Consider the following 27,819-nt stretch of genomic DNA (forward strand, 5'->3'; position numbering starts at 1 on the left):
AATACTGCAAATAAACATGACATATTTTAGTAAATGTACATAAAAGGATCATTGTTTGCCAAGAGACAAACATCAGGTGATATAAAAAATAAGATTACTATGAGAGCAATGAATGAAAGGATAATTGGGTGCGTGTGTGTGTTTACACAAAATGCTCTTGCCCACTTATTTTCCCTTCCTGCTCACTATCAAAAGATCTGGATACAAATGTAGGTTGCTGTGATCTTTGTGCACGGCTGACTTTTGGCCTCCGTGTGTCTATCTCGGCTTTGTCCCGAAGCACTGCCCCAGAAAACTGTGTGAGTCAACTAATCTGCTATTCCTTCACCACGAGAACGAAGAATGCTGCTTTACTCTCTTTTCTCCTACTGACTCTGCCATGCACTGGCTTATGCTTCCTCATTTGTCATCAGCCTATTTCTGCATCATTTCTATAAATATGTATCTCAGTTTTGTTTAATGGGATGCATTTGCTTGTTGCTCATGTCCTTTACCTTTTACATGGCTTTTTATAATGTACTCACAGCCACATTGCTCTTAATGATTACTGTTACACACTAAGTAGTTATAGCCATCAGTGTATGGCTCTTTATACACAATTATATGTTAAATCTGTGGCTATTATTTTTATATTAACAGTGAATGAACTTATTCTGCAGTGCAAAGACTGTACATAGTTTTGTCCTACAGATGAGTCAATTTTTCAATCTTCTGTTACTCCATTGTTTTTCTTTTGTTTTGTTTTTAATATCTATTTATATTTACTTATGTAAAAGGTTTCACTGAGCTGATCTCATCTGCCTTGTTTATTTTATCGATGTTATTGTCCATTGTCAAAGGCAGACACATAGACACGCCTGGCAAACTTAGTAAAGTTACAGTTGTGAATTTTAAAGAAAACATATTGATTTACTAACAATTCTGAACTATTACAAATGCAAAAGGAACCTATAACTTATAAGAAAAGACGAAATGTCCATCCTGTACATGGTATGGCTCATATTTATGTTTACTGTTTTACATATCTTTTAACATTATCTTCCTATAAACACATATATACACTTTAAATAGACTTAAATAGCTTAAATACTTATAAATGAATACTAACTATTATTTTGAATGGTGTTTAAAAATCCAACTTTACATGGTAAACCAGCCATAACCACACAGTTTCTAAAAGCAAATATAGTAGAAAAGAAAAGGTACTTTTTATTTGAAGTAACATTTGTTAATAATTTGGTAACAAGAAGCAGTCGTGCTGTGGAGTAACATGATGGTGCAAGTATTGAATTCACAATTGTTTTCCACAAATGTGTGTGTTTTGATACCACACTGGAATTGTGGCTGGTGTGATCCCATCAGAAGATGGTCTCTGCTGGGTTCATCCGCAATACTCATCTTCCCTCTCTTCAAACACTGGTCGAGTCAGAAAACGACTCACTTTGAGCCAGGTTCTGAGTTTTTTCTTGTTAAAAGGGAAGGAAATTATGTGATTAGATCTCAGTAAGACGAAGCTATACTGGGGATTTTATGAAATGACACAGAAGTAATCACAGTACCAAGTGGAACAAAGCTACTGGAGAGTGAGGGGCATGCAGCGATCCTGTCACTTTTTTGGATTTAGGAAAATGTCATCTTATCAGATCCTATCATTTCATCTATAAACTACTCATCACAGATAGAGGCAGTGAAATCCATTTGAATGACTTTAAGAAAAAGTCAGAAGGAAGTTCTTTGTATTGTGAGATGATATTAAAACAAGACCAAACTCTGTGTTTCGCTTTCCGTCACAATATTTATTCTTAAAAATGAGTAAGCAGACAGTTTGTGTGTCCTGTGAATACCAAAATGTTTGTAGAACAGTACAGAACAGTAAAACACCTTTCATTATATTTCTATAACAAGACCTTTTGAACATATCAAAAGTCAAAACAAAGGACATATTCTTTAATATTACATCAATTCTTTCATCTCAGGAAATAGACCACAATTTTTTTTAGAAATAGATGTAAAAATATACAATTAAAGTGATCAGTGTTAAACAGCAGGCTATCTTTTCTGATGCACATAACTATTAATTTGCACAATATCAGTGAGGAGGTGAACATTTTAGAACGCAACCACACCGGAGGGACCAATCACATCTTTAAAAGGACTTCACAGCTTAGACAGGAGGAGCTTCAGTCGCTACACACTTCCCCAATTTCCCTCGTAACGTACTCTGTCTCACACTTCCTCAGCTCATCAAATTCTTATTTCTTCCCCTGCTTTCTTTGCCTCCTCCTGAAAAAACTATAAGAGAATTTTTCATTCCCTCAGATGCTCTCCTCTGATTGCATTTTCATCAGGAAACAAGGACACAGGAAAGAAAAGAAGGGAAGTGAAAGAGTTGGACAAAGTAAGGAAGGGTAGAAAGATTACTTGTAGTCGTTCGAGTGCTGACAGGATGAGCTTGTACTGGACAGAAATTGGTCTGAATAATGAGACCAGCTCATTGACCCCGAACGCATTTGCATCGATGACAGGGGTCAGATTGTGCTTTCACACCTGCAGTGGCTCAGACAGCAAAATTAAAAAGCTGTATATTTCTTAATGAGGTTTGTGTCAGAAGAAGTGTTTCCAAAAAATAAAGCGATAGGAAGAGCATTGCCAAAGCATGAAAGTGAGATGACATAAAAAGCATCACAGTTTCAAGAACTTTATGCGATGAAGAGCTAAAGAAGTAAAAAGAAAAAATGTGGACAAGCAGAAAATGAGAGTCAGAAGAGGTGAAAGCAACAAAACACAAGAAAACTGACAAGAGGGAAGAATAAAAAGAATCAGAATAGAAGACAGATGAGGTTTGAAATGCTCATCTGATGGGCCTCTACAGGCAGAGCGGGAAATAAAAATGCAGGGTTGGAAGCACATCTATCTGTCACTCTGTGTTAGGCTCAGTATAATTACTGTGAAATGACAGATATCCGTGACTTATAGGAGGGCGGCTAGAGGAGAGAGAGAGAGGTGTGTTTTTAGACTCAGCCTGCGAGTCACACAAACACACATCTATTTGTGGCCTCGTGCAGATCTGTAGCTCACGCTAGAAAATGAAACTATAACCAATGGTGTTTTTAATGTTTAAACCCAGGCATATTTTTATTGGCTTATTGATTTTGCATCTAATCAGGGATATTTAGTTTTACCACAGAAATCTGCAAAACCCCAAATGACTTGATATGTGCTAACACGATAATCAATAACCTAATAATTCCTTTACATTATTCCAATAAGCAGAGTTTTTGCTAGTCTTTTTTTGCAACAACAATAAATTCAAGTAAATAAGAACAGCTCGATGATCAGAAATGGTCCGCAGGCCTCAAAGTCCCAGCTGTCTCTGATAACATGTGAGATTTCTGTGGCAAAACTCTTGATGTGTAGTTTTACAAGGAAGGGTAACTGATGCCCCCCTATAGCCTCAGTAATAGACACCACTGCAATGATCTTTCTTAACAAGCAAAACTACTTAATATGGTCCCCAAACTGCTACATCTTAAAAAGTCACATTTGGGTACCTAGTACCTAATAGGGTGGCACAGCACTTTGCCAATAAATGTACAGTGAAAGCCTTGTACAACACAACACACTGGTATCGTTCTAAAGGCACAGACACTAGCGTGATCATTATTGACAAGGTACCAGGACAGGTTGTATCCATATAATGTCATTAAACTGATTTTAAAATATTATTGGTTAAAAAAAAAGCTGCTTTCATCACAATGTTAATTAAGAACATCAAACGTGTTATTTAAAGTTTGTGCAAAACAGACTACATAATGACATGATAGCTTTTCCTTTTTTCTCAGATTTTTTTTTACAAAACAAAAATAACACTCTGAGTCATTTGTTTCATTTCCTGTTTTGAGTAGTGGCTGATAATGCTGTTTTTGTTTGCTGGACATTTTATATAGACAACAGGCAGCTTGGTTGGTCAGTCAAGCGGTCAGTTAAAAATGTGTTTCCTTCTCTGAGATGGTGGATATTTTCCCATCAGCCTTAACTTTTGCATCGTTGGCAGCGTAAGGACTCGTGGCAGCAAGTTTCCCTCTCATTTTCAGGTCTGGGCTGGGGGTGGTTAGCTTCTTTATTCTCTGCACAGAGCCAAAGACAGAAAGAGGAAAGATAAGAGAATATATTTCAATCTCTGGGAGGTGAAACAGTAACACAGCATCAGCACCACTTGGCCCTAAATGCAATACTGTAAGTTTAAAACTGTGCATGTACTGCATTCAAAATCATTTTATATATTTAAATAAGTGTAATATTTGTAAGCTATTTGTACGAGATTTTGGGAGATGATCCTTCGGTTTGGTGAGGTTTCACTATTCTAATAGGAAACAACCTAACTGTCTTATGTTTGTCTCTCTTTATTTTGCCTCCATGAGACCTTAAGCAAAGAATCATAACTTGTTGAAGAAGGATAAACTTTAGAACAGGATCATCATATATGCTCTGACCTGTGTATAGCTCTCTTATCCTTGATACACATATTTGTTTGATTTCTATAATAATAAAAAGGGTATTATATATACTGTATCTTATGACTTTCATATCTCTCTGCTGCAAGATTAGCTCTATATGAGGCTGGTAAATTTGATTTCAGTATTTCCATTTGCATGCGTACCATATGTATGTTTTACCTCAGAGAAGGTGCCAGGAGTCTTCCAAATCATCCAGATAATACCCAGAGGGATGCAGACCATCGAGGACATGGCCATGAACCAGCCAATACCATAGCCCCAGTCAGGGTAGACGTAAACATTGTTGTACTTCAGTGGTTTGTATTTAATCAAGAAAAACAAGAAAATTCCCTGTGGCAAAAACAAAATTCAGTTTGCAAATGTATCAATTTAGAATATGACAAAAAGAAACGGCTTTAATAAATAAATTAAAGTTGCAGTAGTGAAATCTTTGTGCATTGCTGTGCAAATGTATTAGTCAAAGTTATGAGTTTAAGAATATGAAAAACTTCAATATTGTGATCAACATTTCTGGGTGACACAGCATGGCAGCTACACAATACGAACTCATTATTTGCACATGTGATAAAAATATCATGATGATCCATGTTGATTCAGCATAAAACTCCAGATCGATCCATATGTATCTTCAGAATTTTCTTTTTAATTTTTTTTAAATTTATAATTCTTTTTAACATGATACGTTGTTTGTGCTACTACGGCTCTTGAATTTATGCCATTGCACTCACAGCACAGATGCCCGGGGTCAGGATCATCCAGCACCATTTGATGAAGAAGAAGGGTTTGTACCCAATCATGTCTTCAATATTAAGGTAGAATCTGTCACTACCTGAAAAAAAAGTATGATTCAGTGACAGTTTCTGTGTGATTCATAAAAATAATGATGTGGTTAATCTTTAAAGACAGTTTATGACTCTCTTAACAAGGTGGACGAAATCTAGTCTGAAACTTTCTATCTATCAAGAAAGCCGAGATCAATTTGTTTTGCTTCATATCTGATTTAATGTGCTTATAATAGATCTGTATTTGTAAGTTGTTGTCAATTTGTCAGCTTAAATTAGACTTACAGTAAAATAATTGTATTGACATCTAAACACAGGGGGGGAAACATGTATATTGCTTATGAATTTTATAAAATATACATGTATGCATGATATTTGAGTCAAGTAGACAGAAAACAACCTTATGTTTTAATTAGAAAAGCACAGAAAGCCACTGCTTTAGGGTTACTTTTATTATTATGCATCAGTAAAATGATTGGTGCAAAATTAAGGGAATGCTGCATGTGTTTGAGACCAATCTCCAGCAGAGGGCAGAGAAGAAATATTATTGCAGAGTGTTAAAAACATGATGGTTTTTGCAGTGCTGCAATCTGTGGCAGTTGCCCAGCTGACAAAAGACAAATGACTGTAATCTCAATCGACAAGAGGGGGAAGTGAAGTGAAAAACTGAAAACACTGCTTTGATATTTCAAGGTTTATAGGTCAAAACTCTTATCTTACCATACACCCAGCCGATGCATATGGACTCAAATATGGCTACGAACAGCAGACACATCCCGCTGGCAGCATACGCATCAAACAGCTGGAAGACATACATCCCTCCCTGACAAGACAAGACAAGTGTCAGTTTCCTGTCAAAGGCCCTACATGTCAGACTCAGTTGAACAAAATCAAGTATAGAGGTTAATGATGAGTGCATGAATATGGTTAAAGACAGTTAATGGCAAGGCCTCAGTAGCAAAAAAAATTGTCCCATCCCACGCTAGTATTTTCTCTACCCTTGTAAAAATCAGGATTTGTCACAAAATTAAATAATTCTACAGAACAATAAATATTTTATATTTTATCTTACCCTAAAAAAAAGTAGCAGCCCATCATGGGGAATATTTTAAAAGAGCCACTGATGGACACCAGCTATAATGCTTTTTTCAAATCTGGTTTGAGTCTGCCTGAAGGTTGCATTTATAGTTGGTGCATTGTAGTGTAGTGTTTCAGGGATGACTGCATGGAGTCTCCAGTTCATGCTCTGAAGGCCAAAATTGCACTGAGTCAGTTGTTTGTGAATTTGTGCTAAAAATGTGTAAAGATGGCCACTGGGCTTCATTGGTCACCATAGTTGTGTTCGGTTTAATTTCAGTTGCCAAAATCTGTTTGTTAGTTTCAATTTGGCATTAATTAATTAAATTGTTTAATTGCTGTTAAATTCAAATTAGTTTCATTGTTTTTTGTTAGTTTTAGGTTTGTTTGGTTTTTTTTACATTACAATATAAAGGAGTATTATTCAAGGGGCAAGATTTAAGAAGAGCAGAAAAGGTAATAAACCACCGACCGTTATTTAAAACTAAAACTAAAACACTAAAACTACAAAATTAATATTTCCTTCATGGTTTTATGTTATTTATTTTAGTTAACAAAATCTTTTATATTTTTTGCCACTGATAGGTCTAGTTTTTGGTCTATAAAAACAAAAACATAACCTTGATAGTTATGTTTCTGAACAACATAACTATGTGTTATAACTATGTTATGTCTTTGTAATTATGCCTCTGTACACTAGCACAGCGGATTTAAATCAATCAGTTTAGATGTGATTGAGGTCTAGACTTTTACCTTGAACATTTTATATTTTTATATATTTACCCATGTTTATCTCTGCCTTAAAAAACTCTTGAGTTGCTTTTGCAGTATGCTTTGTGTCATTATCCATTTGTACTTTGAAATGCTTCTAGTCACATCAGCAACTGCCATTATTATTTGACTGTCACTAAAAGCCAAATATGCTTCTATTGTAACACTGCCTCCGCCATGTTTGACAGATCATGTGATATTTTTCTGATCATGAGCTGTTTCGCTCCTTCTTCATAATGTTCTCTTCCTATCACTCTGGTACAGTCACTGGGTACAATTTAATTGTGGTTAAAGGAATCATGGAAATGTCTTTTAAACCCATATTAAGCATTCCAGTGATCGGCTACCAAATACAGGTTCAACTCCACAACTTTTAACTCCTTAATTTTTGGATGGAATTATAAGAGACCGGACATCACCTGGCAATGAAACTGATTGGCAGTCAATTGTTCAATTACATTTGAAGATCTGAAGCCTCTGGAGTAGGCTTAAGTAAAAAACATGACCGTAATTGCTAAACAATTATTACAATACTTTTTTAACCTCAATCTGTTGACTGTTGACTGTTTGGTCTTAAATCCACTGCTTTGGTATACTGAGGCAAACTACAAAACTTGTGTTTTGCCCAAATAGTTATGGACCAAACTGTGTTTGTTTTTCTTCCATGTATTGGTTACAACAGGGTATCATCTGCCTCCATCTCACCCTATACCCAGCATCCTGCTCTGTCACACCAACAATTCTTCACTACATCCCTGAATCTTTTTCTTTTCATCCTGCCTCGCAGCTCTATCTTAGTTTGTATTTCTCTCACATCTTCACATTTCATCTCGAAAGGTAGTCTTGCATTTTATCTTCCCCTGCACTCAAGACAAGTTATCAGCTCTTCCACTAAAAGCGTCATAAATAAAATCTCACATGAATCTTACAGAAGGTTACATCACAGCTTTTCTGTGCTAGTAAAGCTAAGCTAAGAATCGTCTCAAAATATCTTAGTATTGCACCACACTCCCAGAAGAGCATTTAAACTTTGTTTAGTCCTACTCTATGAGACATTTTATTCAACATACTTTTTTGTCAGCTTTTGAATAAAGCTTTTTGAGTCCCATTATAGGTGGAAGTTGATTAAAAAGTGATACAAACTTATACATAGTGGTAATAGGAAGGAATAGGCAGTAAAAACAGGTCAATCAACTGAAAGCTCTAAGACAAAAGACTGAGAGAGAAAGTACTATACTTCCATATTTTAGCACGTTTCATCCCCTGTGCCATCTCCATTATGGAACACTAAAGAATGGTACAGTACATTCATAGTGGAGATGGATGGAGTTCAGTGCAGACAGAAATATGAAATGCTTTTAGTGGCTGAAAGAGGTTTTTGATAGTTTAAAGAAACAGATCTTCAGGTCTAAAAAGTACAAAAGGGCTGTAATTTAAGAACCTATCACAGGACACAACGTTCATTTTTCCATACCTTCATAGTAGACATGAAAACATAACAGCCAGAATTGTCTAAATACATTTAATTGAAAGGGAAGGTGACGGGTTAATTCTAACTGTTGGGAATCATTATAAAACCTTGCATAACCATTACAAACATTCAACACTGTCTTCACTTCTCTATCATAAAAATTATCCGCATTATTACCATGTATAATTATCAGCATTATTTCAACATTTATTAACACATAGAGCACGAAACTTGCTTAATGCAAACGAGTCTGACCATTTAAAGCAGTGGTAGGAAACTTTGCATGTATGTGCACATGTTGCACTTGCAAGTTTCCCATATTCACTGAAATGGCAAAACAGGTGTAGAAAACCTCTTCCAGGTACTCTTGAGCGGGTCAGAGATCCAAACTCCTTATAGAAAGGCCCCAGCCAGTATTTGAACCTGTGCTAACCACCCTGCCACCATATCACTGTATCTGTATCAGATCTCATGTCTATGTCAAGGCACCATCTCTCAAAGCATCCCCTGACCTCTATATGACCTATTTTCCTAATGTGCACCATATATAATCAGTCCTTGAGCGGTTTTACTATTACACTCTTTGGTGGTTCCCTCCATGATCCTTCAAACAATAGCAGTAATCCGTCTCTGCACAATCTGCACAAATGTGGTGGGAACACAGATAGTTCTCACGACTGAATTAGGGTCTCCCTTGAGCTCTAACACGACCGTCCCATGAAAAATACATAGACATAGCATGTACATTTTCCCAGTCTCAAGAGTCCCTCAGCATTTTCTTTGACTTGACTTACACTGGTGGCTCTGAAATTGATCTCAGTAGATCCAGGTCAAACGTGACCCGTAACAGCAGTAAATTACTGCTGTCAAATGTCCATATGTATAGGTTTGTAATGGTTATCTAATAGTGTGTAAGGGTTATTAATAAAAGAGATCAGGCCACAATTAAAAAGCAATTAAAATAACAGGAAAAGATTTCTATTATCTACAGTGTATCTGATTGGATTTCATGTAAGGGATGGATGGATGGATGGGTAGGTCAGGGTAAATATTATACAGGCATTTAACATAACTGACAAGCTATAGCTATCTTACCTCCATACACATGATGAGTCCTATGAAAAACGAAACTATAGACATGCCTAGGATCAGTAGCTCTCTGCGATAGCCTCTCCGGAAGGTCTCTGGGTACATGTCCACCACAGCTGTCACCAAGCTCTCCACACATACAAACTTAGATACAGAAAATAAAACTGAAATTTACAGGATAGACACTTTTGATGAAAAAAAGACCATAAGGTCATTATTATCATCATTATATTCTACATCAACATCAACTGTAAAATCTTTGAGCAGGATGTGCCTCTCAGTATGTGCATCTGTGGTGGTAAACCAGAAATGTTTATACCTGGAAGTAACACTGGAACCAAAAAGTTGCACAGAGAGGAAAAAAATCGCCAGATCTCGTTTTTGCTCACAATTCAGATTTGCCAACGTTTCATTGACATATTGTGCAAGTGCTAACATTTGACCTTCGGGTATTCAACTTTGGAAATACATGTTTCCTGCCAGAAACCTTCTGTGACCCAAATGTAATCAAAAACTTTAAAACAAAAAATGTAAACAACAATATAAAACTGAAATCAATAGAGCATGTAATCCATGTCATGCATATATGATTTCTTCACAAATATTAAAAATTTGTAGAAGCACATAGATCTCTAATTGTATGTGGCAAGGATACAAATTGTGACTGTTGAATTGAACGCGTTCCCTCATTTTCTCGATTTTCACTGTAAACTGCACTATGTCTAATGAGTACAAGCAGCTTGTACTCATTAGATACAGTGTTGTATGACCACATATTGGCATTCTCACAGGATTAGCAGGGTTGTTCACCCTCTTACAATGTCTAGACTATCAGGCCATCACACTAGAGGAAATAAGCTTCATGTGTTGTCTGCCAAGCCGTAAGTCTCAGCAAACCTTCACCTTTGTCACAAGCTTGAGAGTCAGCATTCCCAGGATATATTCACAACAGCAGTACTCACCTGACTGTCCAGACCAAGGAAGATTAGCATCATAAAGAACAGACAAGCCCAGAGTGGAGACAGAGGCATCATAGTAACAGCTTTGGGATATGCAATGAATGCAAGACCAGGACCTGAATGAAAATATAAGAATACAGATTTCACAATTACAAGACTGCTGACAGTGTATCTGATAGAACAAGTACAAAATTATAACAGCAAAACAAAGACTGCTTGGTCTACAAAGTATAAATTAAACTTCACTTTTTAGGATTCTGCAAAATTATATAGTTCCCAAAAATCCTCAAAAATGAGACCTAATGGTAGCATGCATTATGTGAACTGGGTTGATTCCTGTTGTTATTGTTGTTAGAAATCAGACACTGCTTTGATTTCGGTCTTGCATCTAGCTGAAGCAGAGCAGCCATTGTAGAAAGGTGATCTTGCTTGTAGTGGTTATTTAAAGCTTTGGTCTTTTTCTTATCCTCAGCCAGTATTTTTTTGTCATTGGGAAAATATTATAGAGGTCACAGAGATCACTCAGCAAACCACATATAAGTTTGGAACTGGCCAAGTCTTGTTTGGGTTCAAGGAAGTGACTTAAACTCAGCCGTCAGAAGCCTTCTGCAGAGAACATTTCAGGATGCCAGACAGTCTAGTCAAAATTAAAGTGAATTTAGGACAAGCATCAGACTTTCCTTAAGTGGCCTCAAGAGGTCTCAGATGGCAGTTCACAAGTTCACAGAGACTTCCTTTCCAATCAGATGAGGAGAACCCACCAGTGCCAAACGCTGCCAAAGTTTAAAGGCAACAGAACTGAGAATCTAAATGCTTTAGCAAATGAAATTTTTGAATATGCATAAATAAATAAATGAAATTTTAAAAATGTGTTTCATATTTTCTCCCAATGGATTATTTGAAGCGCTTTGTGTAAAATGTCACATTATCTATTTTAAATTCAATCTACAACACAAAGTTTGCAGGTGACTAATCTTGAGATTATCTGATCCACTAACTGCTTGAACAGAAGAGCTGGCATGCTATTGCTTTATTTAGCACCCACATTTGGTGACTGTCCCAGAGAAATACATTATCTGAAGCATTAAGCTCTGTCCTTACTGTGCTCTAACAAACATTTTAAATTTCTCGCTCTGTCTCTTTCACTAAATATTTCATACTGACTTGAATAAATCATAATGCGGTGGTCTAAGAGCCTAGGTAAAGAGTGTGCGGTTATATAACTGCGAGTGTTTATTCATTTTAGCACAATATGATGGATGAGAGCACAAATGCTCAGGTTTTTGTTTTTTTTTTAATCTGCAGTAGCTGCTAAGATCGAGCACATGATTTCATTACGGTTTTGAAAGTTGGTACTTTTCAGAAACGTCATTATATTGTGTGTTGTTCTCTCACCAGATTCTGCAACAGCTTCGATGGGAACATTTTGTTCGTAGGCCATAAAGCCCAGCACAGAGAAGATGGCAAAACCTGCCACAAAGCTGGTGCCGCTGTTCAGACAACACAGCATGATGCAATCCCTGAGTACCAAGACAGAAAGAGAGTTGGAGATCACACTTATTGGAAGAGTTGTTATTGCAGCTGACACTAGAAGCAGCACAGACAGAACAGAAACACGTTGCGTAATAAAGACATACTAAAATGATACATTATTTACTAATACATAAATTCTTAACATTTGCCATTTACCCATGGGGCTTTCTTCTTATATATTAACCATGTTGGAAAATCAAGATGTGTTTTTTCTGTCAGAATCTCCAATATGAAATCAAGAGACTTGCTGGAAAAGTGTAGAATAGCTGAAGACTGCATGAAACTGATACCCAATATTTGGGATGACAACCTTTACTCTTCAACACAGATAACTCTGTTAGTCAAGCCTTCTTGTAATTTCATTAATAGCCTGTGTTTGGGTGTTGGCTGCCTTTAGTAATGCTGAGGTCTGGGCTCAGGGGAGGCCGATCCATGACTGGTGATGTATGTTTTTCTATCTATGTATGCTTTTACTGCGCTGCATTTTCCAGATGGTATTGCATAATTTATTCAAATCTGAGCTAGTTTGCTGCATTCATGCCATCAGTTCTGTGTCAGGTCTCTGCTGGATTATCTCCTATTTCTGACGGGCATGACTGAAAAAACAGCCAATGTCAAAAGAAACCAACTACCAGACCCTCAGAAAGACTGCAAAATTATGGCTCAAAACCATTTAAAAAATGACAAGAAAGTCTGGCTCCACAGAAGCAAAATATAAAGAAAAGAGAGGTGGCATTTATCTGCCACACTGACCTGTTGGCTTCAGCTGTACTAGGAAATATCTCAAAGGAAATTAAGCACTCTGGCATTTCTGAGTGTCTTTGAACAGAGTTTGGTAATGTAATAGAGCTGCCACTGATTTTCAGACCAGTTTGTACAGAGTACAGTTAAGACAAAGCGATGTAACTTAACACGTGTGCAGTTGGAAGTTTGAAGATGGCTGTGTCTGGAAAGTAAACAGTACAAAAGGCCAAAGGGATATTGTCCACTTTATCCCTGTGTCTCACATCCTTCTTCATTTGTAATGTGTTTATAATCCTACTGCATCATGGTGGCTAATTATTTTCTACTGTTAGTTTTATTTATAGACAGACATCCATCAACTGGAATTTACATTCTTACCTGTAGCAGTTATTGTTGTAGGCATTATAACTTCCCAGCGCAGTAAGACAGCCCAAACAGATGGCATAGGAGAAGAAAATTTGTGTTCCTGCATCCACCCATACCTAAGTACCAAAACTGTCATAAATATGCAGTATGTGTAGAAACAGACAAGATCAAAGAACAAACCAACATAAAGTGTTTCTAAGGTGTTGACAAAAATTATCCAAGTCAATAAACTCTGCTTTTCTAAGGACGCCCATTCGCCACTAAATATCCACAAATCCAACATTATCATCATCATCATCATCATCATCATCCTTTGTGATCCTTTCCAGTCTTTGTGATTTGTAAAATTAATTAAACCACCAAATTAAATTGAATTGTGTATGCTTTCCCATTTAAATGAGATCACCATGATATACCCAGGGGTCATTTATCTTCTCTAATGAAACTTTGCATCTCTTTTGTTACCCTTCATCCACCTTTTTTTAATCCTTTGTAATGAAATTATTATAAGTCTTTCCCTTCAGACAGACAGGGAAGCAGCATGAATTATGAATTAAAATCCTAAAAGTAGCTCTAAACTTTTTTCAGAGGCTCAATATTTAAATTAAGTTCACTACTTTATACAGTTTGGAGGGATTTAAGGTAGGGAGGGTAATATAATCTTAAATTAAGCAATGAATATTATTTCATCTCTCTAAATGAAACAGATCTTGACAGAATTAAAAACCTAAAAAAGACAAAGTGGCTAAAAAAAATCCACCAGACCACTCATGTGGCATTAGAGCCACATAAGTGCCAGCCACATAAGAGCCATGGTAAGTGCCAGTTGTATGGTGGTGAGATGGTTAGTCTGTAACATGTCAGCAACTATCTAACACAAAATAATCAGGACAATTTTGCAGACGTCCCAAAAGAGTGAACTCAGTTAACCTTTGTGATCTGCTTAGATTTCCTCCAGCATCTGAAGCAATAACCAGCCTAAAAAAATCTCATAGAGGACAATGTTGTGACTTTTAACGAAATGCCTAGATGATTCATTTCCAAATAATGTGCTGTGGCACAATGCTGTGCAATGGGGCAATCATGTGTCTTTTTGTCTGTATCTGTACATGTTGTGTGAGAAATTGGCTAATGACACATGGACAAAAGGGTCCTTGGAAGAAACAGAACTTCATACCTCAAACAATTTTGGATGTGAACCAGAGGATGCAAGGCCATTTGTTCAGTTGAGGTATGTCCTAGTGAAGAGGTCAGACTCTTAAAAAAACAAGCTGTCATGCTACATCTGGATGTAACAAATGGGCTATCAACAATGGTTGTCAATATGTTTAAAAGAATACTTTGGGACTTGTATATATACACAGAGCCTATTCTGTGTATATATGAATGCAAATGAACTTTGAAATTTTGGCTTGCCCTTTAATGTGCCTTGGGCAAAAGTTCTTATTTATCAAATATCAGCATGATAGGATGAAAATAGGATGAAAACATCATTGACAGTTTTTTTGTGCACAGACTGAAATGATCACTTAGTTCAAAGTTGACAGCTACTCTTACTTGATTCTGGATGAACCCACACTTACTTAAACCTCCACTTTGTCCAACTCTGTTGTTTTTATAAGCACTAATACAAAGGCTTATTTATGTTACCTGGCAAGCTTAGTAGAAACTGAGAGCCTGATCATTTCGTACCTCAGAAAGTCATTGAAACTATGCATACTGTACCCAAAGTATGTTTCTTGCAAAGTAGCCAGTATTTCTCTTAACTATAGTTTTAGTTTCCCAAACTTACTGTAATGATAAAGGTAAAACAGTAATCTCACTTTTTTTAGTCACCGACGTTTGTTGTCATTTAGGTAGGAGGGAGTTTTGGTCTTTAATCAAGTAAATATCTGAGTAAATTCCAATGTGGAGAGCTTACTCTATTAGTGACTTTGTATTCTGTGAAGAAAGAAAGTTTCCCTACTCTCAATTATTTTAATAAGTTTAAGTCTTTCCATCTTTGGGCTGAAAGGCAACTTTCTGGGGGCAATTTTAATGCAAAACGATCAAGTTTGACAATGTTAGTATATATTTGATGGGAAATACATCCAAAATAGTATTTGGTCATTGACTAAAGGGGATATTTACATATGTACAATTCATCAGTGAGAAAGCTTTAATATGTGCATTATGAAACTAGTTTGTAGTGGAACACAGGACCCCAGAAACCCAAGGATAGCATGGGGTGCTGGCGAATTCAAACTTAATGCAGCATGGCTCTTTGAAAACTCTCTCACATCACCATTCAGCCACTAATCTCATTTCCCCACTGAGAAACAATTAACAAACGCAAGGTCTTCGCTCCCTCCTGGGAGTAACCACGGTAACTTCTGTGACCTCACAAACACAGGACTGTTCCTGTGGAAGAACAGGCCTTTCTCTCCTAATGTTCATTAATGTTCCCTTTAGTTCAACCTCGGCTGATGGCCGCACAGTGCAGGGAAACCTTGAAAGCCCAGGCTCAGAGAGAATCACTTGTTGATGTTGTGCCTAATTTGGCCGGCTCGTGTTTGGTTATGTTGAGACTGTGGCTCCAGGAAACTTGTCTACTGTGTGAAAGCTGGATGACATTGGCTGTTAGATAGTGCTCTTGTAATGTAAATGTACCACTCTTGGTGTGCTTTACATCTCCCTCTGCTTATGAATGATCTATAGATTTGAACTGAGGCATTAAGAAATGAAATTAGATTTTATGTGCCCCTATACATCTGAGCCAGGCATTATTAAATGGAATTTCGTTCCAGAGTATTATCACAATCTATCACAACTGCATAAAGAATACAGACCTATAACAATGAATTATTAGTAGTTATTAGTTATCACTTATTTTAGTCCTTTATTTTACCGACATGCATATTGCTGCTGTTATGCAATAACCTTTTTACCTTTAAATATGAACTAATTCGAACTATTAAATGATTAAAAAATGTTTCTCCAAAGCTGATATATAGTAAAACAAAACAAAAACCTGTGGACTTTGGAGTCCAAACAAAGTACACCCTGCTTACTTCCACAGCAATTAAGAGTGTGTGTAGCAGCCAGGTGCTCCTAGTCAATTCCACTTGATTAACTGATCATCAGGAAGTGTACCCACCATTATAAAAGCAAAAATTTGGTCAGTCCTATTAACACAAAGCCACAATTTTCCCAGGAGTGGACACCCTGAGATCAAACCGTGCAGTGCTCAGAGAAACTGTAAAATCTAAATCTGAGACTCTGGAGGAATTAATTAGTGTGGTAAAAGGTCATGACAGTGCAATTACAAAAAAAAAATTAAAATAGGTTTGACTTATTTGGAAGGTTCGCCAGGAGAAAGCGTTTTCTCTTTAAAAAGATCATGGCAACACAGCTTAGGTCATTATTCATTAAGTCGACTATGAATTCATGTGTTCCTCTCTATACAAAAGTATTCTACATTCAAATATGTGGTCAGCTGTTCAACAGCAGCAGGAAAATGATCCTAAGCATTCCAGCAAAATCTACCTCAGAGCAGCTTTTAAAGTAAAGAATCAAGGTAGCTCAGCCAAAGCCCAGACTTCAGCTTGACTGCAGTGCTGTGGTTGGACCTTAAGCGAGAACCTGTACATAAACAAATGGCCACAAACTGAATTGAAGCAACACTGTTGCAAGCTACTGAATCATTGAGTGTAGTTAGTTTTTCACAAGACTGCTTAGAATTTTGTGAAAATGAAATATGTCTGACTAGTGAATAGCAGTCTTAGTGTATTCTTTACCTGTTTATAACAACCATTCATCTCTTGGATAGCTCAGGAACCAAGGATGTGCAATGTGAAAATTATCTATCATATTTTGGCTAAAGGTTTTTTACTTTTACGTCATCATTTTGTTTTTGCTACTGAAGGTCATCATTGAGTCAACAAGTTTGGTGACTGTTCACTAGCTAGACCTAGTAGATCCTGTCAAAAATCTCTACTTGCAACCTCGCCCTAAGTCCTGTGAGAGGAGCTAGGAAAAAATAGGGCAACAGCTGTACTGTCCCAAAAGTGCAAAAAGGAGGGGTGAAGCACAGTGCAGAGTGGAGGGTGACGACTGGGGGAGACAATCAGTAAGAGAAAGGAAAGAAGAGAAATGTGGAAGGCACAACAAAGTTCAGGGTTGTAAAAAGAGAGGGCAACACCCAGCCACACACACTTCACAAAGCTTGTTGAACAGAACAGAGCCCTCATTGTTCCCGAGGAAGCCAGTTTAACATTGGTGTCAGAAGTAATGTCCTCTGGCAAAAACCAACAGCTTTCTTTATTACTCTTCTTGCTCTCCCTGTGCTGCTGCATGTGTCTTTATTTATCTGTCCTCATCCCCTTAATCTATCACAATTTATCTGTTTCACTGTTCCCTTTCTCTTATTTTAATCAGTTTACAAATATAACTATCTTACTGTACCTTACTGTACAGCAGTTGGAGATAATAAATAAAAGAATCAAATCAGATAGTTTGCTTTTAGTACTATATAGTGAGCTTAATTGATCACGGGATACATCGGTACACCCAAGATAATATTTATACGGAAAAACAACTTGTTAATTAATAAAAATAGGGTTTATACACTACATTACATCATCCAGTCCATCATCATGGCATTATACTGTACGTTCTTAACACCTTTTCTCGCCAACATGTTGTGTGAAACAGGCTGATTTGTTGGTGTATAGTTACAGATTGAGTGAATCTTTAGTTTAATTACCAAGAAACAAATTTTCTTTGTTATCACATTCAAGACATGAAGAGTGTAAAAAAGGTGTTTTGTCAGGACGGGAGTCTGACAAGGAGGAAAACATCATATTGACACATTTTGTTTCCTGAAATGCTGTAATGTGTTTCCAAATTTGGAAGTTGGAATAGCTCTGTTTACCTATAAGCATGAAGACGTTATGTTTAAATATCACAATCGCACTGAAGCCGTGTACTTACTTACTATCTATCTATCTATCTATCTATCTATCTATCTATCTAGGAAACTCTATCTCAATTTGTGTTGTCATGACCACCATCCAGTGACATTTTCTAGCCCTCTGTTGCCAAGCGACTTGAACCGTCTGCCTTTTCCAGACAAGGTCAAGGAGTCTCCATTTATGTGTGCTTGTTTGTGTGTTTGTCTCTGTATCTCTGTGAATTCATTGTATGTTAAAGCAACTCCCTCTATTAGCACCAAATACTGATCTTTTGACCGTAGCCAAGTCTTTCGATCAGGTTTTCTGACCTGACCTTCAGTTAACCCGTCACCAGAGGAAGTGTCAGTCCAAATTATGCCACTGTCACTAAACCACTAGATTTAAATGCATATTTTTGCAATATTTAATCTTAACAGTTTTTGCTGCAGTTGTTTTGTGCAGAGTAAACAGAGTTTTTGAGGTAATATTGAGAACAACTAGTAATAAGTGTAAAACAAACTGCAAACACTCCTCATGTTTGCAGTAAAAACACTTCATATCCTTAGTCTGCTTAGCCCTCTTTAATTTAGTGTCCTCAGGCTGATATAACTAACCTGACTAAAACGACTCAGTGCAATCAGACTGATTCCATTGATCTGAATGTCATACTGCCTTGCCAAGGACACAAGTATAGCATAAACTTGGGACAGTGATATAATGATGTCACTCTGTCACTGGATTGGATCCAGAAAAGCAAGCAAAGATTACAAAAGAACCAGTATAAAACTTAAGCAGTAACACCTCTAGATGGCACAGTTGTTAAAAACAACAACAGCTTCTGCTTTCCATATTTAGATTTTTGCAGAGTTGCTAGTGAAAGACAGCCTACCTGAGGGTCAGAGAGTCGTGAAATGTCTGGGTAGAGGTAGAACTTGATACCATCGAACGCTCCGGGCAGCGTCACTCCCCTGATCAGCAGGATCAACAGCATGAAATAAGGAAAGGTAGCTGTCACATACACAACCTGTGGGTATAAACATAGGCATATGAGTACAGTGTTACTGTCCAAACATAGTGAATTTGATTATTACATAACGTCATACGACAGTTAAAACAAAAAGTCTGCAAATGACATTCTGAATAATGCTGGCCTGTGACAAACATGGCTACTACTCAACGACTCATTTTTTTAGAAGTGCATCAGAAACTGAGATTGGGAGACAGTATTCTATGCAACAATGACATATCACTGCTCAGACCTAAAGGTGAGAGGACATGGCAGCAATCTAAACAACAATATCTAGACAGGAAAAACTGAAATTGTGGCAAAGTAAGGGAGGAAAATAATCTTTGGGATAAAAGAGCAATTTATTTTTTGGTGCACACAAACATAAAGCAACAATGTGCTGCAATGTGAGCGCTACAACCAATTTTTAATGCTCACAAATTTCACTCTAAAAAGCCGTAAAATCTCATAAGGCTCAATGAACATACATGGAGTGAAGCCAGAGAACTGGTTCACACACTGCGTCATACACACTAACACGTCCCACTTTCCTCAAGTTATATGCCAAACACCCTCTCCAGATTTGGCGACTGTATTTAACCTGCAAATTTCCCATCTCTCCCTTTGAAGGATTCATGGTTGTATATCAAGGTGAAGACAACACAATATAGGACAATCTGTCTTAAACACAAAGGACTTGTGTGGAAAATATTAGGCCGCTGATTAATTACATAATAGCGCATTCAGTGTGAGGTCAATGACAATCTGTGGCCACAAGTACACGTTTAACAGAACAACCAGTGAACCATCATGCTGCTATGTTTCTATAATATAGTATTTTGTATAAAATGCACGTTTTGTTTTCTTTCTTTCCGACACCACTTCACATTTAAAGAAGAAAGGGATGGGCGAAATCTGACTGTGCAATGCAAACTCTGTTTGCCAGCGACCAAGCTGCTCTCAGTGTCAAAAGACACCAACCTATAGAAACATCTGGAAGTAATTTCTTTTTAAAAAACTAACGTTAGCCTACTGCAACCACCTTGTTTCAGTCTGGTAGCTACCTGGGTTATGTGCCACTTCAGTATCTTCGATGTACTATTGCTGTGATTTATTACTATTACTAAAGGCTACTCGCCACTGAGCTAATATTGTTAGCTGGCGTTAGCTGAGGTTAGCTCATAGACTGCAGACTGTTAGACTTGATGGATAGCATTAACAACCTGCTAGCTGCAAATAATCATGTGCAGTTCTGAAAGCAGTCTATGAACTAACCTCAGCTAACAATATTAGCTCGGTGGCGAGTAGCTTTCAGTAATAGTAATAAATCACACAGCAATAGTATATTCATGTAGTTGGGAAAAGCATGGCAATATATTAAGTAATTCAAAGTATTCAGAATACGTTACTCACATTGAGTAACTTAACAGAATACGTTACAAACTACATTTTGGGGCATGTATTCTGTAATCTGTAGTGGAATACATTTTAAAAGTAACCTTCCCAACACTGTAAGTAGTATGCACGTGAGCACCTGAAGAGTGCTAACTTTCAGGTCAGTTCTTTTTTTTATATAAAATAATTCTCTCATTAAAGCTTCACAGCTTATCTAAAGAGTTTTTTTTGGGGGGGGGGGGGGGGGGGGGGTTCTACAAGAAACTGCAGTTTCATATTGTGCAACAATACATTCATGTGGTAGCATCTTGCATACAGTAGCTAGCTAGCTTCTGCTAATGCTCAAACCTACACTCTTATATTATTGAACTATTCAGGTTTTGCAGAACTGTGCTAGACATCTCAAGACTCTTAGAAACTCACTGAACAAAGACATTGGCCTCTTGGAAGGCAGAGGCGGGCAACATACATCCCCTGGCTTTTTGGCACTCAGTCAAAGTCCAATTGAGGAGAGAACAGGACAGAAGAGAGGCAGGCCAGGAGAGTGAAAAGAAAAGAAGGCTCCTCTGGCCCCATCTCTTAAACAGGAGAAGCCCACAGGAGTGATGCTGGCAGTGTGGGAAAATGTGCTTCTCTTGGACGCACGCGCAGAAGTGCATGAGTACGTGCACAAATGGACACACGCTCGCAACTTTATTCACAGCACAGAAGTGGGTGCGCACATACTACAGAGGCAAAATGTAGAATTCACAGATACCAGCCTAAAAACCAACATGTGTGTGCATGTGTGGTTCTGATACAGCAAACTCCTTAATCAAACTTCAAAGAAGTTCATTTCATTTCTGTGTGGCCGAATGCAACTGTGACTCAGTCACTGTGAAACTGAAACCAGAATCAAAGCTTAAATACACGAAATCCTAACCAAGTGTCTGTTCGAACATCAGCAGCATCCATGAAGCTTAATGAGGCTGACCACTTTAAGCTCTGCTAATCCTAGCGTGGCCCACAAGGAAAGTGTGGGAAAATGTGCCTCCTTCCCAGCGGATCACTCCTTTAATTTGTAAAATAAAACGATTACACATCCTGAACCTTCTCTCCCTCTTTCTCTCCATCTCTCTGGAGATGAAAAGGACAATATTCAATCTCTCCATGAACTTTTGATGCTCCGCATGCTCCTTCCCGCTCACCACGGGTAAACATTTAAGCCACCACAAATTTACTGGTCAAACTTGCCCCTGCCTTGCCGTAAATCTAACGGGAGGGCTTAAATGTGAGAATGGCCGGCAAACAGGGCCAACAAAAGCAAACAGCTTAGCAGAGTCGGAACTGAATGGTCTGTGGAAAAGAAAGCGCCCCTCTCTTGCGACGAGTGAGCTGTGGTTAATTTTGCATAGCAGAAGGGAGAGAGAGGCAGCGGAGGCGGAGGCTGAGGATATACTCTGCATGCTCCTCATGAACGCTCTCCTTTCCTCCAGTGAATGCAGGAATCAATCTTGGACCGGCTGCTAAAGCCCAGCCATGAAGAAGCATTCTCCCCTCTTACTTCACAGCCAAACAAAAGACACTTCATGGAGATATAGGCATCGTCCCCCTAGTTGTTTTTTCCCCAGTCATGTAGAATGTGAACCCATTAATTTTTCCTCACACACCTCTCCTCTTTTCTCTTGACTGTCTTTCTTCCCTCTCTATTTCTCACTTTATCTCTCTACTCATTCTGGCTCACTGAATCTATGAGAAGGTTTTCAAGGGCTGCTGAGCACCCATAGCCAAGTCCTTACTGTCCTCCCCATGGCTGCCAGAGAAAACTCAAGGAAAGTGTGATTGGAGGAAAGGTAGAAGTAGGTGGAGTAGACACCTCTTTGTCTCACATTTAATGGAGAGAATTCATTTGGCTTCCTGTGGGAGAGCTTTCTCTTAGGACCAGAAGGGAAAGTGTTTTATCTTGTGGCTGCTTCAGTGGGGCTGTTTAAAATTAAAACTGCCCCAACTTACAAACACTAGAGGTAACATAAAAGCAGAGTAGCATCCAAACACATTACTACACACAGTATTACTATAAAGCCTTCACATTTACAGTTTAAAATAATGAGACACTCTATCAAATACAAACATTCACACACCAACACATTAAGGCACACATAGAACACTAAATATGTATCACTTGTTCTCACCTTGCCAGTTGACTTGGGTCCCTTCCAGATGCAGAAGTAGCAGATGAACCAGGCCAGAGCCAGACACATGGCCAGCTCCCAGCGCATCCCTCCCATGTGCTCGATACCATCTGATATCTTGAGTACTCTGCGTCTGATTTGACCAAGAAAACACACGGTTGAAGACTTGGAGTTTGATTGAGTTCAAATTCTTGGGTGATACAAGCGGGAGTCTAAAAACTTTGCAGGGAAGACGAAGCAGCATCGGAGAAAAAAATACACACAATGCCTCTGCAACCTCGCTGAGACCGATGCTGCCTCTAAAACTAAGCGAGCAAAAACAGCAGTGATTTCAGCTGTTGCTTTGCCAAATTTCAGCTAATGCATCTCCAAACTCAACTACATGTAGCAAGCCTTCACTGCCATGCTTAGTTTCAGATTGCTTAGGTAAATTTTGAATAGTTGCAACAATGCGGTGGATTTTTCTCTACTTAATCTACATTTCTGCTAAGAAAAAAAAATTAAATACATATTTACAGTGGACTCTGGAAAATGTTAGGACAACACGGGAAATACTGCTTTATAAACTGCTGTCCTCTCTTTTTGAATATTATAGGCCTTCTATGTACAGATGCCCCTCTGATGGATCTGCTGGAAAACTTACATAACAAACCAGTATAAAGGCTGTGAGCATTGGAGGAAATGCATCATATCAGCAAAGTGGGCGGCACTGTGTTGGCCTAACACTGTATGCACCAGCAACCCTGAAGAAGAAGTTTTCATGAAGAAATTTTAAAGCAAGGCTAGCATTATACTGACTTAACTGTCAGTATAATGCTAGCCTTGCTGCTAGTCTGCCCTCAACTGCCTAAACATTGTGGGTACTCAGTTTGACACCACAGGTGTAAATTCTATACAAGCATCACCATTTTCTCATAGACCAGTGTTAGCAGTACATATTGCATGGCCCTTATAATGTTTATGTTAAAACTTGCGATATGCTAAACGGTGTGGGTGCAAGATGCAGAGCATGTTATCAGCAGTAATGACATCAGTGGTGGGGGATCAACAGTGTGTTTCCTGTTTGTTAAAACACAGCCAGGCAACAGCATTGATAAAGGATGAGAAGCGGGAGCCGAAGCCACAGAACTACATGGTGCTGCCAAATCTTTGCCACCGAGTTCAACCCTGGGGCTCTGACCAGCCATTGATCATGGTGACATGTTCTTGGTGGCCGGCCACAGGCTAGGTCCAACACAGCCCCACTGTCCCTCCCTGGTCACCCAAAAGGGCAAGATGTGGACACTAATGTGTGTAAATAAAGCTGTGTGGGGTGTCAGATGTGTTGAAATTGTCTAAATCGGTCAAGGGTGATTCATGCTAACGTGCTTTTGTTAGTGTGATACTCTTATTTTTGAAGGTTAAATAACAATATCTAGTAGTTTTGAAAGGTTCAGTATGGTTCAAACCAAAGCTAAGCACGCCAGGTATCCTTAAATAATACTGTACAGCTATGCATTTTTTTCTATTCAAAATTATTATGAAGTGCTAAAAACGTGTTAGTTTAGGAGTCCTTTCAAACTCTTCTTCTGTAATTTCAGCTTTGCATTTTAAACTATAGGGATCAATAATAGCATTTTTTTATCAGAACATTTTTTTGCAGAAAATAAAATACAGTTTTTAGAGGCCTGAGGTTTGTTTATTCTGTACATACAGTACAAAGCAGTCCATCTTGGCATACGCTGAACAAAGCCTGGTCAGATTCTATTTTTGCCAACAACATGGTGGTTGGCTATTTGGCCATGTCTTACTCCTGTGTTCGGTTTATGTTCCTGGCTCAGAGCCGACATTTTTTATGACAGTTGAGTTGGTCGTTTCTCTCAATTTGAACCTAACCACAATCTAAATTTAACAGTTTTGGTTAAAATATGCAGTTTTAAAAATATTCTTAAGTAGTTTGCCCGTTTGATTTGACCCAGCAGTGTAAACACAGCTACTGGCAGTGAGACAGGAAGTGTGGTCAGCATTACACACTGACAAGGCCTGATCTGTTGCCACACACATGGCTCTAGCTGGGAGACAGCTGGCCAACCAGGGCCTGCTGACACACAAATATGAAAAGGGCTGACTAATTTTCGGGCGTAAGGTTAGTGGGGGCAGCAAAAGAGTCTGGAGCTGTCAGTGGCTCAGCGTTTGAAGCATATGGCAACATTAAGAATGGAGGGGAAGAGCGCTGCGTTGAAGACTGCCTGAACTGTCAAAGGATGGTGTTAGAAGGCAAATGGTGATTCAGTTAAAATAATGAGGTTTTGCACTTGCAAGCAGATGTGAAAATACAGAAATAGAAGTGTACTCACTCCCAGAACTCAATGACTGGAGAAGATGCATTAGGGTTTGTGATGTTGGTGGCATTTTCTCCATAATAGTCAACACAGTATTCTGTAAATACACAATAGGTTATCATGTTGAAACCACCATGCAGGTGTATGTGTAGAGTTGGCTTTGCACATCAAACCTAGAAGGTAATTTCTGTTTTTTTTTCCTCCACACAGCTGCACAGGCGTATATGTTTTTTCTAAGAATTTGCTCCACTGTTATTTCCTCCTACCTGTATTCCAGTAGTGCCCACAGCCAGCCCACGGCAGCTCAGTGGTGAAGCAGTTGAAGAGGTAGAAAATGGCCCAGGCGAGGATCACTATGTAGTATATGTTTAGATGAGCTTCAATCACCTGTGTTGCGTAGCCAATGCCTGAAAAGGAAAAGTGAGGCTGATAAAAAGAAGGAAAATGGAAAAAATGCAGGTAATAGCAAGATTTTTAAATGACTGCAACCTTCACTGCTCCCGTGGTTATAAGGCACTCATAAAACAGGTAACATTTATCAGCCAAACTAATGTGTCTTCCATCGGCTTTCTCATCAGTTGTTAAAATCAAGAGCATGCTAAAAGAAACATATCAAGTGTGTTTTCTCACCCTCAAACAGTGGGCAGACTTTCCTCCAGCAGGTGATGCCTCCCTCACTGGTAAACTGACCCAAAGCAGTCTCCAAGAAAAACACGGGGATACCACAGCAGATGAAGAAGATGACATATGGAACAAAGAATGCACCTTGTAGACAAATAAAAACATGCACAATACATCAATATATGTGATCTATACAAGAGAGTAACACGTCTGGTAGAAAAACAGATCAAAATTCCTGCATCAAATGCATCTATGAAAAAAGTAAAGGGCAAAACAAACAAATTCACATGAAAGCACTCATTACCGTGCCACACTCACACTGCAGGATGACATTTTCAGATCATGAGGCAAAGCCATACTGTGCAGTCTAATGGTGCCTAATGAGGTAACCTGCCTGTTATTGACAATATTCTGCATAATAGATGATATAATAAATCACTCAAACTACTTGCCTGTTTAATTTTCATAAAGTGAAAGTTCTAACTTTTCCTATAATGCAACAAAATAAATAGAATTAAAAAATAACTTGTAGGTCTTTTATGCAGGAATTGGTTATGTAACTTGAAAAAATTAAAACATAGTCTCAATCTTTTTTCCTTTAGTCTGCCTTCGTGCAAGGCAACTGTTTTTATCTCTATTTTTCAATATATAAAATTTTATATCATATTTTTAAAGAGCAACTTTATTTCCATCCCACTACCTCTAAATAAAAGAAACTTTCTTGCCTCCTCCATTCTTGTAGCAGAGGTAAGGAAACCTCCAGACGTTGCCCAACCCAATGATTTCTCCAGCCACAGACAGGACGAATTCAATCTTGTTGTTCCAGTGGCCCCTCTCATTGTATCCCCCACTGTCTAGGCTGGAGCTTGACCCTTCCGGGTCTCTGCCATCCTCTGGTTTTCCGTTTATAACAGGCCCGCTCTTCTCAGCTGTCATGACGCTCCAGCAGCCTGCTGAGACAGAAAAAAACACAAGCAGAAAGAAATGAAAAAAAAAACCCCGAAAAGACAAGAAAAGAAAGGTGACAACATAAACGGGACTTTAAATGAATTCAGCTCGCTTTTTTCCTCCATCTTTAATGGGACATCTGAATGAGTGTCCAGTTTGTGCAAAACCACGCCCATCTCCCAGCGCAGACTTAAATAATACGCGAAGGTTCAAATCAAGTGAAAGCTGTCCAGTTAATGATTGCGGCTCAAAGGCACTTTGACCACCTGCAAATCTAGAATAAACCAATAAATAAACATAAAAAAATGCTGAGTGTTAAAGCTATCGTCCTCTTCAGCAAAGGAAAACTAACGCATGTAAACGTCACAATGACTCAAAATGAAGTTACTGGATAGTTAGCAGCACAGTAAGTTAAAAAAAAATAAATGTCGAGCAAGAAGACAACAAACGTGGTAGTTAAAACATTCTGGCTCAAATATGAAACTTTCTGAAAATAAAAGTCAGAGTGGCTCTACTTACCAGTCTCCTATGGAACAATGTCTAACCTCCTTTTTGGCTCCCGCGATGATGCGCACTAACAATTGCCTTTACAAAGCGCAGGATGGTTAAGCCTGATCAGGGGGGTGAAAAGAGGCGAGAGGGGGCAAAAGAGGAAAAAGAAAAACAAATCTGGGTCCGCGTTGAGTGATGTGGTTTTGTTAAGTCTCGCGTCTATATAAAGGAAGATCCCAGACGTGGCAGAGCAACGGCTGATCTTGCACCAGGCGATGGGTAACCTGCGACTGCGCTCCCACTCTCCGAGCGGTCTACTCTCAAGCGCCTCGACTTGGATAAAAGCCATTTGGTAACCAGTCTAGCTCTCACATCAGCGTTACCACGGCACAGGGAGCAGGGTGGCCATAAGGGGAGACTGGACAAGCACGAGAAAAAAGTTGGGGAGATGTAAGTTTAGGGATGCGGTTTATAGTTGAAAAATAACCGCACTTCCAATACTATTTGTCGTGTGACTACTTTAACAAACAGAGAACACACGCATGTTAATCCATAAATGGATCTGGGACGACCTTGTTTGTTAATTAGCAACTGTGTGGATGACTGGTGGTCTACCTTCATGAAT

General features: G+C 38.4%; 1 protein-coding gene and 1 long non-coding RNA gene across 3 annotated transcripts in view; one reads left to right on the forward strand and one right to left on the reverse strand.

Annotated features, from left to right (window-relative positions):
- Positions 1–27,819, forward strand: part of LOC109202267 (uncharacterized) — a 712,495-nt gene that overhangs the window by 243,644 nt on the left and 441,032 nt on the right. The window lies entirely within an intron of this gene.
- Positions 1,776–27,512, reverse strand: slc6a11b (solute carrier family 6 member 11b). Of its 2 annotated transcripts, none has more exons than XM_003454573.5 (15): positions 27,222–27,512; positions 26,480–26,704; positions 25,764–25,898; positions 25,400–25,540; positions 25,149–25,230; positions 22,813–22,945; positions 19,130–19,264; positions 13,322–13,425; positions 12,062–12,186; positions 10,670–10,782; positions 9,714–9,851; positions 6,020–6,122; positions 5,246–5,346; positions 4,677–4,847; positions 1,776–4,127 (listed from the first exon to the last, which is right to left on the reverse strand). In XM_003454573.5, exons 2-15 carry the CDS (start codon positions 26,688–26,690, stop codon positions 3,984–3,986), a joined length of 1,836 nt encoding a protein of 611 aa, XP_003454621.1. In that variant the 5' UTR covers positions 26,691–26,704; positions 27,222–27,512; the 3' UTR covers positions 1,776–3,983. The 2 variants fall into 2 exon arrangements, with proteins under 2 accessions (XP_003454621.1, XP_005459086.1); XM_005459029.4 differs by having other exon boundaries at positions 26,480–26,707.

This window comes from Oreochromis niloticus, linkage group LG5 (genome assembly GCF_001858045.2).
Source record: "Oreochromis niloticus isolate F11D_XX linkage group LG5, O_niloticus_UMD_NMBU, whole genome shotgun sequence".
NCBI classification, from domain to species: Eukaryota; Metazoa; Chordata; class Actinopteri; order Cichliformes; family Cichlidae; genus Oreochromis; species Oreochromis niloticus.